Source organism: Armigeres subalbatus, chromosome 3, assembly GCF_024139115.2.
Source record: "Armigeres subalbatus isolate Guangzhou_Male chromosome 3, GZ_Asu_2, whole genome shotgun sequence".
Classification (NCBI taxonomy): domain Eukaryota; kingdom Metazoa; phylum Arthropoda; class Insecta; order Diptera; family Culicidae; genus Armigeres; species Armigeres subalbatus.
This window is the reverse complement of record NC_085141.1, coordinates 288,610,799-288,624,844: the sequence shown is the minus strand read 5'-3', so window position 1 is coordinate 288,624,844 and position 14,046 is coordinate 288,610,799. Positions and strand designations below refer to the sequence as shown.

General features: G+C 41.2%; 1 protein-coding gene across 1 annotated transcript in view; it reads right to left on the bottom strand.

The window, feature by feature from the left end:
• LOC134224750 (A disintegrin and metalloproteinase with thrombospondin motifs like) overlaps positions 1-14,046 on the bottom strand; it is a 65,342-nt gene that overhangs the window by 36,701 nt on the left and 14,595 nt on the right. Inside the window, exons 3-4 of the mRNA XM_062704306.1 lie at positions 6,181-6,307; positions 5,926-6,090 (exon numbers count right to left, since the gene is read on the bottom strand). Coding sequence (XP_062560290.1) covers positions 5,926-6,090; positions 6,181-6,307 — 292 coding nt within the window. The remainder of the gene's footprint in view (positions 1-5,925; positions 6,091-6,180; positions 6,308-14,046) is intronic.

The following is a 14,046-nucleotide window of genomic DNA, read 5'->3' as shown; positions in this document are numbered from 1 at the left end:
ATACAAGTTTTATTCATTTCTTATAAACAATCTTTTTTTTATCTCTAACAGAACTATTTAGATACATATTCATAATATGGGTCATTCCGCGCCAAGTGACCGAGAAAAAGTGAAAACTTGCAGGTGAATACTATGAATTCCAACCAAAATAGGTGTATCTACTTACTTTGGGCCTACATTTCGAAAAAACATTTGATCCGACCGTTTGAGCCGCCCCTCCGGCCAAACACTCCTCCCCGTTTTTGAAGATTTTTAAAAACATGCCATTTTCAATAATCGATATCTCCGCCCCTGATAAAGCTACAAAAAACGTTAGTACCAGTTTTCCGCTTGAAATTTTGTGAAGATTTTGCAAAAAATATTTCAGAAGCAAAGCAGTGTTGCCAACTACATTATGTTTCTAAAAAAAAATAAAAAAAGCATTTTTCTCAAAATACGTATAATTTTTTTTAATTTCTCAGCGGATTTGAGTTTATCAGGCAATTTCCTGTCAAAAACACTTATCGTTACAAAGTAAAATGAGCAGTTGCTGAGTTATGACGGTTTTAGTTAGGCATAATCGAAGGTTTTCATTCAGCATATCGTTCAATTCGTTCTGTAAAGGTAAACAACTATGATAATGAAGTTTTTTTTAGTTTTATTCGAATAATTTACAAAAAAACATATGTTTGCAGCCCATAATGCTTTTGAGGTCAGTGATGCCAGATTTCCACTGAATATGTTTCAATGGTTTAAAGTTATTTTTGCAATTACTGATCATAATACCTGGTTTACAGTTCGCCTTTGAATGCTAAAACGGCCTTCTTTCCATACCAACGAAATGGGTTATTTAATGACCATTATTCAACTCAAATGGGTTGCATAAATTTAATTATAGCACTCATTTTGGGTGCTGTAATGAAATGCCAACATTAGGACAGTAGTTACATGACTGCATTTTGCTCAATTAGCTCTGCTGGTGGTTTACAAAGGTTCAGTTTCAATAGATCTTTTAACGAGGGAAATGCTTTGTTTCTATTAACTTCAAGTTTCAAGAGAGAACAAGTTTTGCTCCCGTAAACATCAGTTTGAAGTACTCGTGGATTACACATACACATACTGTATGAGTGCCTGCTGCTCCTGCTAAAACGCATTCGGGCGGCCGATGTTCGGCGAATTTGATAAATCCAATTTTGTAAAAAAAATTTCCTTGAAGAGGGCATATATTTCAGTCAGATTCGCTAGAACCAAACGCTTCTGTTTCTGCACCCGTTTTCCTCCTTCACGCACGCTTTTGTACTCTTTTTTCCCTGAACTTTTTGTACGTTTTCTTGTTGGAGGAGATTACCCCTCTTAAGATTGGGGCAGCACAAAATACCTTTGGTGTCAACGCATTTTTTCATGTTCCTTACTAAGCGTTCTGAACACTGAAATTCGTCTGAAGATAATAAAATTTTGATAATTATGTCAGAACATAAATTTAAAATCAATAAGGGGTGGCCCATAAACTACGCTACATTTTCGCACCCCATCTTCTTTAATTCCTTAGTACAGAGGTTCCCAAATTTTTGGATATGCTAGGTGGGTCTAGCAGAATCCAATATTGTTTGCGACCCACAAGGTGCAAAATGAATTGATTTTTAGAAATTTAATAAAAAGTGAGTTATATTGAGCGAATCATAATAAATTACTTTATATTCCTTTATTGATTGGATTTGGATTGGTTTTAGATTGAATTAGATTTAGATTTGGATTGAATTTCAAACGATTTGGATTAGTTTTGAATTGGATTGAATTTGGATAGGGTTCGGACCAGCTTTGGATTGGATTAGATTTGGATCTGAATTGGATCAGATTTTGATTGGATTTAGATTGGATCAGATTTAGATTGAATTTGGATCTGATTTGAATTGGCTTGAATCTGGGTTAGATACGGATTGGATTTCGAATAGATTTTTCAATTGAATTTATATTGTTTTTGGATTGGACATGGATTTTGACGACCAGCACAGTTCAGCATTCATATTTTCACCTGTTTTGGATACCTAAAGAAGGCTATTTACTTCTAAAAATGTGTTGTTCTTTAGTCATTTGTTTATTAGTATTCCAAATCTAATCATTACTTATAAGATTCAAATCTAAAAGCTGGTATACATTTTTAGGACAAAAAAGAGACTCAAGTATGAATCAAGAGTTGTCTTTTGCGGCACATCAATGATTATCCCGCGACTGCCCTGGGGGTCGATAAGTGTTTTCGACAGGAAATTGCCTGATAAACTCAAATCCGCTGAGAAATTAAAAAAAAATTATGCGTATTTTGATAAAAATGCTATTTTTTATATTTTTTAGAAAAATAATGTAGTTGGCAACACTGCTTTGCATCTGAAATATTTTTTGTAAAATCTTCACAAAATTTCAAGCGGAAAACTGGTACTGACGTTTTTTTAGCTTTATTAGGGGCGGAGATATCGATTATTGAAAATGGCATGTTTTTGAAAATCTTTAAAAACAGGGAGGAGTGTTTGGTCGGAGGGGCGGCTCAAACGGTCGGATCAAATGCTTTTTCGAAATATGGACCCAAAGTAAGTAGATACACCTGATTTGGTTGGAATTCATAGTATTCACCTGCAAGTTTTCACTTTTTCTCGGTCACTTGGCGCGGAATGACCCAAATAAGATTTACTAAAGCTGCCATATCTCAGCAACGGCGCATTTTACTTTGTATCGATAAGTGTTTCCGACTGGAAAAAGTCTGTTAAGCTCGAATCCGTTGAGAAATCGAAGAAAAAAATATACGTATTTTGAGAAAAATGCTTTTTTATTATTTTGTGAGAAAAATAATATAGTTGGCAACACTGCTCAGCATTTAAAGTATTTTTTCTTAAAACTTCATCAAATTTCAAGCGGAAAACTGGTATTAAAGTTTCTTGTAGCTTTATCGGGGGCTAAGATATCGATATTTGAAAATAGCATGTTTTTAAAAATCTCCAAAAACAGGGAGGGGTTTTTGGTCGAAGGGGCGGTTCAATCACCATGGTCATATGGTTATTCAAAATAATGGACCAAAATTAATATGTGCTAGGTATTTTTCATTATTTTTAAATAGGTTAATTGCACGTGCTCGGTCACTTGGCGCGGAATGACCCATATTGTGTCATAGTAATTAACCTAGGGACGTTCCGATACTTCCGATATATCGGTCATATCGATAATTTTGCTTTCGATATCGATATATTGAATCAGAACAAAGTAATACTATGTTCGCACTACGGCCTAAATAACGTGTTATTCAAATTATCGACAAAAGAAAGCTTATCAAGAAAGCCGAATAACATGTTACAAGGCCCTAGTGCGAACATAGTATAACACAAGAATAATAATTGCATTGTATTTTGTGAAAGAAAATACTTTAAAATGGATCTGAAATGCCGTATTTTTAATGGTTTAGAGGATTTTTTTGGTAGCGCGGATGGTGTGAGGTGTGCGCTGCATTAGCATTGAGCATTTCGCACAAATTCGTAGGTGGTACAAGCCAAGACTATTGTATGAGAGTAGCATCACTTTCATCCGTTACCACAAATGGGGCAGTGCATAGGTTCATTATTTGACGTTTGAGCGGTGCCGAAATTCATTTTGAATGAACTCGATGTATGAAAGAGTGTTCATTTTCAGTAAACAGCGCACCGCTTAAACGTCATTGTGTTCATTCGATGCACCTACCCATAGTGATTTGGGACTATCACTATCTCTTAGATGCAAGCAATGCACTCTCCAATAGTCGAGATCTGTCCTGGCCACGTCCTTGCGAATGCTGAGGAAGGGGAAGGATGGTTAGTTGGATACCTAATTAAGAAAGATGCAGAGAACTCTACGACCCGTCATAGGTGCCACGGGAGGTTTTGGGATTGTGTGGAAGGTTATAACAGTAGGAATCGTTTTGGTAGAACGTGAAGCACAGAAAGAACTAAGATAGAAATACAAAGTAGGAAAGGGACGAGTCCGGAATTGAACCCACGACCTCCTGCTTACAAGGCAGAAGCGGTAGCCACTACACCACCAAGCTCGACCGGATGGTGTGAGGTGTGCGCTGCCATCACAAATAATTTTGGCAACTCTACACTTTGCATCAACGTGCCGTTATCCAGCGGCATGACGCTGGTCCTTGAATCCCTATGCGAATTCAATTACATATTTTACGTGCTCCTATGATAAATTAGATAAATAAACTTTACAACTTAGGATGAGATTTGTGGAAATTGGAAAACATATGAAAATTTCCATTAAAATAATGCCGTAGGAATTAAAGAATATTTCGTTAAAACATTTCTAGGGGTTTTCTGATGAAAATTTTGAATTTTTTCTGATGGAACTTTTTGCGTAAATTTGGAAGACTGCTCGTGAGAACCGAAAAGAATTTCCTGCCAAAGTTCGAGAAAAATTTCATTTTAATCAAAAAGATAATTTCTCTTGAAGTTTTGAGTTAAAAATATTCCAATGGAATGGATTTTCTGAAAATTCTGACTTTTCTTTGATAATTGAATTTAAACTTCAAAAAACTTCCTTGGAAATTCTGAAGATAGAACATTTTGTTGTCAAGAATCAGAACAACCCGAGGAGAAATACAGAAAAATAATGCTATTGGAATTTCAGCAAATTTCTCGAAACCCCGATTTTTTCGAGCGAACAGAAAGATCACTACAGGTTAAAACTTTGACGAACGCCGTTGCCGATGATTGTTGGACTGGCATACTCTAGAAACAAATTGGAGTAATAGAACAAAAGTCATTTCTAATAATTATTGTGAAGGGGTATACGATATTAATTGAATAAATACAACCAATATATTCTAAATATAAATGTTCATATTTGAAATATCATATGTTTTTCCGATATATCGATATTTTCATTCCAATATATCGGTGATACCGATACTTTGATTCGATTATCGTATCGAATCAAACCCTTTCTTGAAAATTGCTCAAACTTTGATTGATGAAGTGAGTGTATTTCTTCTGCTCGAAGCTAAATGCATATCACAAATTCCAAAGGAACACCCAACTTGTTATCAACTGGTTCTTGATCGACCTTTTGTCCCTTTCGACATTTTTTCCTTTTCGACTTTTGTCCCTTTGGATCTTTAGTGATAGATTTACTAATGGCATTAAAACATGGTAGAAAATTTCAGTGAAATCAACAGACGCAACACTTCATTTCATATGAAAAAATACATGGGGAAAAATCCACGGATCAAATTCCCAAAAGGTGTGAGGCTACCTTTAGCCGGCAACTCTCAGGGAACAACATCCATCGGCCAATCAACATTGTGGTACGGACAGTGCGAGAAAGCGCGTGGTGCGCTGTAAATTAGTGTCGTAAGAGCGTTTTGTTTCGCCAAAAAGTTTAGATTTTCCTGTATATTATGTTAACACTCTTTTCACCTAGCTTACATATTTTTACACCTAGTTTAATTACGTCTATCAATGCTGATCTGGTCTATTTTTGATAAGAAACAATTAATTGAATTAGGCATGAAATAGGAAGGGGAAACCAAGATTGTCCACATTGTGAATGATTGGGCTTCTGTAGACCAGGGCGACGCGCAGTGCAGTAAAAGCGTATGACTCACAAAGCACTGTTTAGCGACGATGTGGGTAACAGTTCTACACTTAGTTGGCCGAAATTAATATTAATTTCTTTTTTCGTCCTTCTGGCCTTTCGATAATGAAATAAAAGCATAAATTGATTAAATCGAAAAACTCATCAGTTTTCGTAAAAAAAAAACTATAGAAGCTCAACATTTTATTATTTTTCCGGTAAAAAATTTAAACCTCCCAAGAAATAAATTTGGCCATCAAATTTTTAGGTGATGGTGACAGAAGAAGATAATGAAAATTGTTCCCGCCTTTTTGAAAAACATCTAGTCTTTTAAATTAAATTCATACTCACTTGAGGAAATGATGGAAACTTTGAACACTGCACGGTGACCACCGGAAGCCCCGCTCGGTGTGCCGCAGATCGGACATGATGTAGCCGTCTTCCCAGCGGCATTTCTCCGCGCCCGGTCCTCCCAGATAGCTGGGTGGGGGAGACCCATCGTGAACGGCTCCCAGTCTACAACAAAGCGCAACAAGATTGTGATTAGAAAATCTGAAACAAATCAGCCCGCAGCTGGTAGGACGCTCAGATTGGAACTAGTCTTACAGATGACCAACTTCGTGGGCCGCCACAATGATACCGCTGAAGCCGCCGGTGTCCTCGATGATGGCCACGCTGTTGACCTTCTCCAGTCGCTTGTTCACGACGCAGGCCCCTCCGACGTATGCGAATCCTGACGCGGGGGTTGCAGTTCGGAGAGTTCCATTTTCCCAAATTTCCAAAAACGTAAACAAAAACGAGCAGGAACGAAATTGAACAATCGATGTTAGTGATTCGGTTGCGAGAGTATGTACAAACGAGGGATGAGTTGGGATTCCGGGGGTATTAGATGAGGGGGGTGTAGAAATAGAACCACACAAAATATGTAATACCAACATTTACCAACAACTTATTTGCTAGGGACGAGAAGCGAAACATTTTGGTGAGACCAACGGGATGTTTAGTGTGAAATAAATGCAAATAATGGCAAGGTTAAACAGGTACAACAAGTGTTTAGTAGTGGCTAAGTTTGAATTAAAAGTTATTAATCGGTAAATGGTTATCGTGCGGAGAAAAAGAAGTTTCTAAAGTAACAAGGCGGCACTTACCAGTGGAAGTAAGATTAAGCCATTAAATTCTACATTGATTATTTTGATAAGATGATCAAGATTTGAATCGAGTTAAGAAATTTAGTTTAATTATGAGTTTCTACTAGGTTTATTATTAGTAAACAACGAAGTGCAGTTAGATTCGTGTCAGTTTACGGTTGAAAATATTTTGAAAAGTTAATAATCGATCGTTTTTGTCAGTTCGTATGTATGGAACTTAGTCAGAAGTATGCCTACATAGTGTTGAAATATTTTTTTAGTCAACAGTTTCTGGATAGATTGTAGGAAGTCGAAGCTGGAAAACGTTATTTTTCTGATATACAGTTGTAAGTATTTCATAGTAGTTTATAGATTTTTTTTAATAGTTGTGAAAGAATAGTTTGCATTATGCGTAGTTACAAGAAAATAAATATTTGAAGGCGAAGAATAAAAACATACTTAAGCCCGTAGTTTACTGTTTGTCATGACAAATATTTGTCAAGTTTATCTGGACATCTATCAGACTGATCAGAAATCATCAGGCTTGACAAATATGTGTCCTTATGACAAACAGTATACTGATAGCTTAATCAAAAAGATATTCCAATAATCTTTCGGTCTTCCAAGGGAAAAACATTCTTCGAGCCCAATAGCCGAAATGTTGGAGTTTAATCATAATATTAATATAATTATATCACTGAGGAATTGTTCGTTTGGCTTTTTAATTTTGAAGTAAATAAAGCATTTACTAACGGCTTGAGTTTTAGTTTTAAATAGATTTTCGTTCAATCCTGGAACCCATCTTGCATTGTACATTCTACAAACATTGCACTTCATGTTTTTGTAAAATAGGTGCACTGAAGCACATTCCGATGGTTTTTGATCCAATTGGCCATCTTCCAGGTGTTCCTGGAACCTTACTTTTCTAGTGGATAGCGACGTGCAGTGTATGTGGGAAGAAGTCGACGGAATTATTGGCTCGACCTCTGATAGATTCTGAAGAGTTCTCCGAAGAGTGACAGATTTTGTAGGAGAAGGACGCAGCACGAACGATTGCGCCATAGCAAGGGACCCCCCAGAACGTAGAACCCTCCAGAAATGAGCCCCCACCTTGAGAGGAGTTAAGGATGCCATCCAACAGCTCAGGAACAATGAGAGCCAGGTTCCAGGAACACCCGGAAGGTGATAAGCTCGACTGAAAATCGTCTAAATGTGCTTCAGTGTTATTTTGTGGAATCATAAAGATTGGCATGTCGCAAAATGGGTTCTAATATTGGTCACTTCCCCAGGGATGCCAGGTTCCGGAAACACCTGGAAGATGACCAGTTCGATCGAAAAGCATCGAAATGTTCTCCGTTGTACTTATTTTGCCAAAACATGAAATATGACATGTCGCAAGATGGGTTCTAAGGTTGAACGAAAATTGGCCACTTCTCCAAGGGAATCACACCCTGGAAGTACCCGGAGAGTGGCCAATTCGATCGAAGATGGATTTCGAAGCCAATCTGTAGGTGGCCATTTCTGCCAGGAGGGAGTTAACAGTACTCCCCTAATATATCCGAAACCATGGCCATGTCATAAAAAATGACCTCCGTTCCTAAAACTATAGGAATTTTGTGATCGATTCCAGAAGATTGCTTGAAAATCCGAGACGTGAGACGTCTCACTTCACACTGTGAGATTTAGGAAGTTAGTTATCTCTGCTCAGCAGAAGTGAGAAATGAGTCATTTCTCTTTTCACTCCTCTTTTTCAGTTCTCATTTCTCACTTCTCATTTCTAACTTTTCACACGTCGTCATGTGTAAATTTAATTTTCTCATTTCGCACCTTTTACTTTTCACAGTGAGAAGTGAGAATGGTGAAATGAGAAGTGAGAAGCGGATCGTCTCACTTCACACTTCTCTTCTCTCTCTTAGCACTTCTCACTTTCAATAGTGAGTAGGACGTCTCATTTTTCACTTATCAGTGTGAGAAGTTTTCGAGCCTCTTGATAGAAGCATTCCGAGCATCTTGAAAAAGGCTTCCGAGCCTCTTGAAAGAAGGCTTTCTAGCCTCTTGAAATGAGGTTTTCAAGCCTCTTGAAATGAGGCTTTCAAGCCTCTTGAAATGAGGCTTTCGAGCCTCTTGAAAGGATGCTTCCGAGCCTCTTGAAAGAAGGCTTCTGAGCTCTCTTGAAAGGAGGCTTCTGAGCCTCTTGAAAGGAGGCTTCCAGCCTCTTGAAAGGAGGCTTCTGAGCCTCTTGAAAGGAGGCTCTGAGCCTCTTGAAAGGAGGCTTCTGAGCCTCTTGAAAGGAGGCTTCCGAGCCTCTTGAAAGGAGGCCTGAGCCTCTTGAAAGGAGGCTTCTGAGCCTCTTGAAAGGAGGCTTCTGAGCCTCTTGAAAGGAGGCTTCTGAGCTCTTGAAAGGAGGCTCTGAGCCTCTTGAAAGGAGGCTTTGAGCTCTTGAAAGGAGGCTTCTGAGCCTCTTGAAAGGAGGCTTCTGAGCCTCTTGAAAGGAGGCTTCCTGAGCCTCTTGAAAGGAGGCTTCCTGAGCCTCTTGAAAGGAGGCTTCTGAGCCTCTTGAAAGGAGGCTTCCTGAGCCTCTTGAAAGGAGGCTTCTGAGCCTCTTGAAAGGAGGCTTCCAGCCTCTTGAAAGGAGGCTTCCGAGCCTCTTGAAATGAGGCTCTGAGCCTCTTGAAAGAAGACTTCCGAGCCTCTTGAAAGCAGGCTTCCGAGCCTTTTGAAAGGAGGCCTCCGAGCATCTTGAAAGGAGGCTTCCGACACTCTTGAAAGGAGGCTTCCGAGCATCTTGAAAGTAGGCTTCCGAGCCTCTTGAAAGGAGGCTTCCGAGCCTCTTGAAAGGAGGCTTCCGAGCCTCTTGAAAGGAGGCTTCTGAGCCTCTTGAAAGGAGGCTTCCTGAGCCTCTTGAAAGGAGGCTTCTGAGCCTCTTGAAAGGAGGCTTCCTGAGCCTCTTGAAAGGAGGCTCTGAGCCTCTTGAAAGGAGGCTTCTGAGCCTCTTGAAAGGAGGCTTCCGAGCCTCTTGAAAGGAGGCTTCCGAGCCTCTTGAAAGGAGGCTTCCGAGCCTCTTGAAAGGAGGCATCTGAGCCTCTTGAAAGGAGGCTTCCGAGCCTCTTGAAAGGAGGCTTCCGAGCCTCTTGAAAGGAGGCTTCCGAGCCTCTTGAAAGGAGGCTCTGAGAAAGGAGGCTTCCGAGCCTCTAGAAAGGGGGCTTCCGAGCCTCTAGAAAGGGGGCTTCCGAGCCTCTAGAAAGAAGGCTTCCGAGCCTCTAGAAAGGAGGCTTCCGAGCCTCTATAAAGGAGACTTCCAGGCCTCTTGAAAGGAGGCTTCTGAGCCTCTTGAAAGGAGGCTCTGAGCCTCTTGAAAGGAGGCTTCCTGAGCCTCTTGAAAGGAGGCTTCGAGCCTCTTGAAAGGAGGCTCTGAGCCTCTTGAAAGGAGGCTGGAGCCTCTTGAAAGGAGGCTTCCAGCCTCTTGAAAGGAGGCTTCTGAGCCTCTTGAAAGGAGGCTTCTGAGCCTCTTGAAAGGAGGCTGGAGCCTCTTGAAAGGAGGCCTGAGCTCTTGAAAGGAGGCTTCTGAGCCTCTTGAAAGGAGGCTTCTGAGCCTCTTGGAAAGGAGGCTTCTGAGCCTCTTGAAAGGAGGCTTCCAGCTCTCTTGAAAGGAGGCTCTGAGGCCTCTTGAAAGGAGGCTTCCTGAGCCTCTTGAAAGGAGGCTTGAGCCTCTTGAAAGGAGGCTTCTGAGCCTCTTGAAAGGAGGCTCTGAGCCTCTTGAAAGGAGGCCTGGAGCCTCTTGAAAGGAGGCTTCTGAGCCTCTTGAAAGGAGGCTTCTGAGCTCTTGAAAGGAGGCTTCTGAGCCTCTTGAAAGGAGGCTTCCAGCTCTCTTGAAAGGAGGCTTCTGAGCCTCTTGAAAGGAGGCTTCTGAGCTCTTGAAAGGAGGCTTCTGAGCCTCTTGAAAGGAGGCTTCTGAGCCTCTTGAAAGGAGGCTTCCAGGCCTCTTGAAAGGAGGCTTCGAGCCTCTTGAAAGGAGGCTTCTGAGCCTCTTGAAAGGAGGCTTGAGCCTCTTGAAAGGAGGCTTGAGCTCTTGAAAGGAGGCTTGAGCCTCTTGAAAGGAGGCTTGAGCTCTTGAAAGGAGGCTTGAGCCTCTTGAAAGGAGGCTTCTGAGCCTCTTGAAAGGAGGCTTGAGCCTCTTGAAAGGAGGCTTCCAGGCCTCTTGAAAGGAGGCTTCCAGGCCTCTTGAAAGGAGGCTTCCAGCCTCTTGAAAGGAGGCTCTGAGCCTCTTGAAAGGAGGCTTCTGAGCCTCTTGAAAGGAGGCTTCTGAGCCTCTTGAAAGGAGGCTTCTGAGCCTCTTGAAAGGAGGCTTCCTGAGCCTCTTGAAAGGAGGCTTCCAGGCCTCTTGAAAGGAGGCTTGAGCCTCTTGAAAGGAGGCTTCTGAGCCTCTTGAAAGGAGGCTTCCGAGCCTCTTGAAAGGAGGCTTCTGAGCCTCTTGAAAGGAGGCTTCCAGAGCCTCTTGAAAGGAGGCTTCTGAGCCTCTTGAAAGGAGGCTTCTGAGCTCTTGAAAGGAGGCTTCCTGAGCCTCTTGAAAGGAGGCTTCTGAGCCTCTTGAAAGGAGGCTCTGAGCTCTTGAAAGGAGGCTTCTGAGCCTCTTGAAAGGAGGCTTCCTGAGCCTCTTGAAAGGAGGCTTCTGAGCCTCTTGAAAGGAGGCTTCCAGGCCTCTTGAAAGGAGGCTTCTGAGCCTCTTGAAAGGAGGCTTCCAGCCTCTTGAAAGGAGGCTTCTGAGCCTCTTGAAAGGAGGCTTCTGAGCCTCTTGAAAGGAGGCTTCCTGCCTCTTGAAAGGAGGCTTCCAGCCTCTTGAAAGGAGGCTTCCTGAGCCTCTTGAAAGGAGACTTCCCAGCCTCTTGAAAGGAGACTTGAGCCTCTTGAAAGGAGACTTCCAGCCTCTTGAAAGGAGGCTCTGAGCCTCTTGAAAGGATGCTTCCAGGCCTCTTGAAAGGAGGCTTCTGAGCCTCTTGAAAGGAGGCCTGAGCCTCTTGAAAGGAGGCTCTGAGCCTCTTGAAAGGAGGCCTGAGCCTCTTGAAAGGAGGCTCTGAGCCTCTTGAAAGGAGGCTTCCTGAGCCTCTTGAAAGGAGGCTCTGAGCCTCTTGAAAGGAGGCTCTGAGCCTCTTGAAAGGAGGCTTCCTGAGCCTCTTGAAAGGAGCCTCTTGAAAGGAGGCTTCCAGCCTCTTGAAAGGAGGCTTCTGAGCCTCTTGAAAGGAGGCTTCTGAGCCTCTTGAAAGGAGGCTTCCAGCCTCTTGAAAGGAGGCTTCTGAGCCTCTTGAAAGGAGGCTTCCAGCCTCTTGAAAGGAGGCTCTGAGCCTCTTGGAAGGAGACTTCGGAGCCTTTTGGAAGGAGACTTCTGAGCCTCTTGAAAGGAGACTTCTGAGCCTCTTGAAAGGACGCTTCCGAGCCTCTTGAAAAGAGGCTTCCGAGCCTCTTGAAAGGAGGCTTCCGAGCCTCTTGAAAGGAGGCTTCCGAGCCTCTTGAAAGGAGGCTTCCGAGCCTCTTGAAAGGAGGCTTCTGAGCCTCTTGAAAGGAGGCTTCCGAGCCTCTTGAAAGGAGGCTTCTGAGCCTCTTGAAAGGAGGCTTCTGAGCTCTCTTGAAAGGAGGCTTCCTAGCCTCTTGAAAGGAGGCTTCCCGCCTCTTGAAAGGAGCCCTCCGGCCTCTTGAAAGGAGGCTTCCGAGCCTCTTGAAAGGAGGCTTCCGAGCCTCTTGAAAGGAGGCTTCCGAGCCTCTTGAAAGGAGGCTTCCGAGCCTCTTGAAAGGAGGCTTCCGAGCCTCTTGAAAGGAGGCTTCCGAGCCTCTTAAAATGACGTTTCTGAGCCATTTGAAAGAAGGCTTCCGAGCCTCCTAAAAGGATGTTTCAGAGTCTCTTAAAAGGAGGTTTCCGAACATCTTGATAAAAGACTTCGAAGCCTCCTGAGATAAAGCTTTCAAGGAGGCTTCCAAACCTCTTGCCGCGAAGCTACTGAGCTTTTTTGTAAAAATTGCTTCATGTCTCTTTTATGAAGGCTTCCGAACCTTTAGATTCTTTATTTTAGTCACTCGACGTTTTGTCATTTCGATCTTTTATCCATTAGCTCTTCACACACTGTGTAGGTTGTGGTGGGTTGGATTTAATAGGCTTTGATATACTGATCGCCATGCATATTCGGAAGGATCCATAAAGTACGTCACGTAAAAATCGGCAATTTTCGAACCCCTTCTTTACCCTTCGTCACACTTTTAAACATCCAACAATTTTGTATGAATCGTCACGCTGCTCTAAAATTCAAATGAACTTAAAAAAATCAATATAAAATATAGGATGCTAAACTATCTACCGAATATGTTTTTGAGAATGTTCCTTGTCATTCAAAAGCAGTTTTGGATACATACAAAACAATTTTACGGGGAAAATCGTGAATATATTTCTTGAAAGTGCACAAGAATTTCTTTTGAAAATTCAGAAAAATTTTCCTCGGAAATAAAAAAAAAATTCGTTTTAAAAAGAATTTCCATTGCAAATTTAGAAGAAATTCTCCTAAAAATTCATAAGAATTTCCCTTGAAGCTTTCTTGAAGAATGAAAAATTTCCTCGGTAAATTTGTAGATATTCACTTGGAAGATTGAAGATTTCCCTTGAAAGTTGGACATTTTTTTGAAATTTGGGAATTCCCTTGGAAATTATTCTTGAAAAGTATTGGAAAAGTTTCCATCGGAAGTTTTGAAGAATTTCTTGAAGAGATTCATAATAGTCAAAAGAAATTACAATGATATGGAAATGCTACTATCTTCTTTCAAACTTAGACGTACATGTTCATGATATAATTAGAGGCGTAAAGTATTGAGAATTCAAAAACATTCGTCTGGCAAATAAAAAAAAACTTCACCAATTTAAAATAATTTTCCTTGGATATGGCAAAAATATTCCCCGGAAATTCAGAAGATTTTTTTGGAACTTCAGATAAGTTTTCATTTCACAGAAAGTTCAAAAGAATTTCCTTTAGGAATCGAGGAGTGTCCCTAGAAAAATTCAAAATAGATTTTCGTTAATATTGAGAGGTATTTAAAAATCCATATAGGTGTCACAAATAGAGGTGTATTGAATCCAAAAAAATCCATGGAAAAAGTTAAAAGGACTTTTGGGGGACATTCAAAAATTTCCCATTTAAATTTCGATGAATTTCCCGGGCAGAAAAATTTTTCTTAAAAAATAACTCGGGAATGTCGAGTTTGCACTAGAAATACGAAGAAATATCTGGAACAAACAACCAGAGGTTTAGAGTTATTGTGGCATTGGCTAAAGTGTGTTGATGAAAAAGCCCGAAGCTGCCGTCTCTGA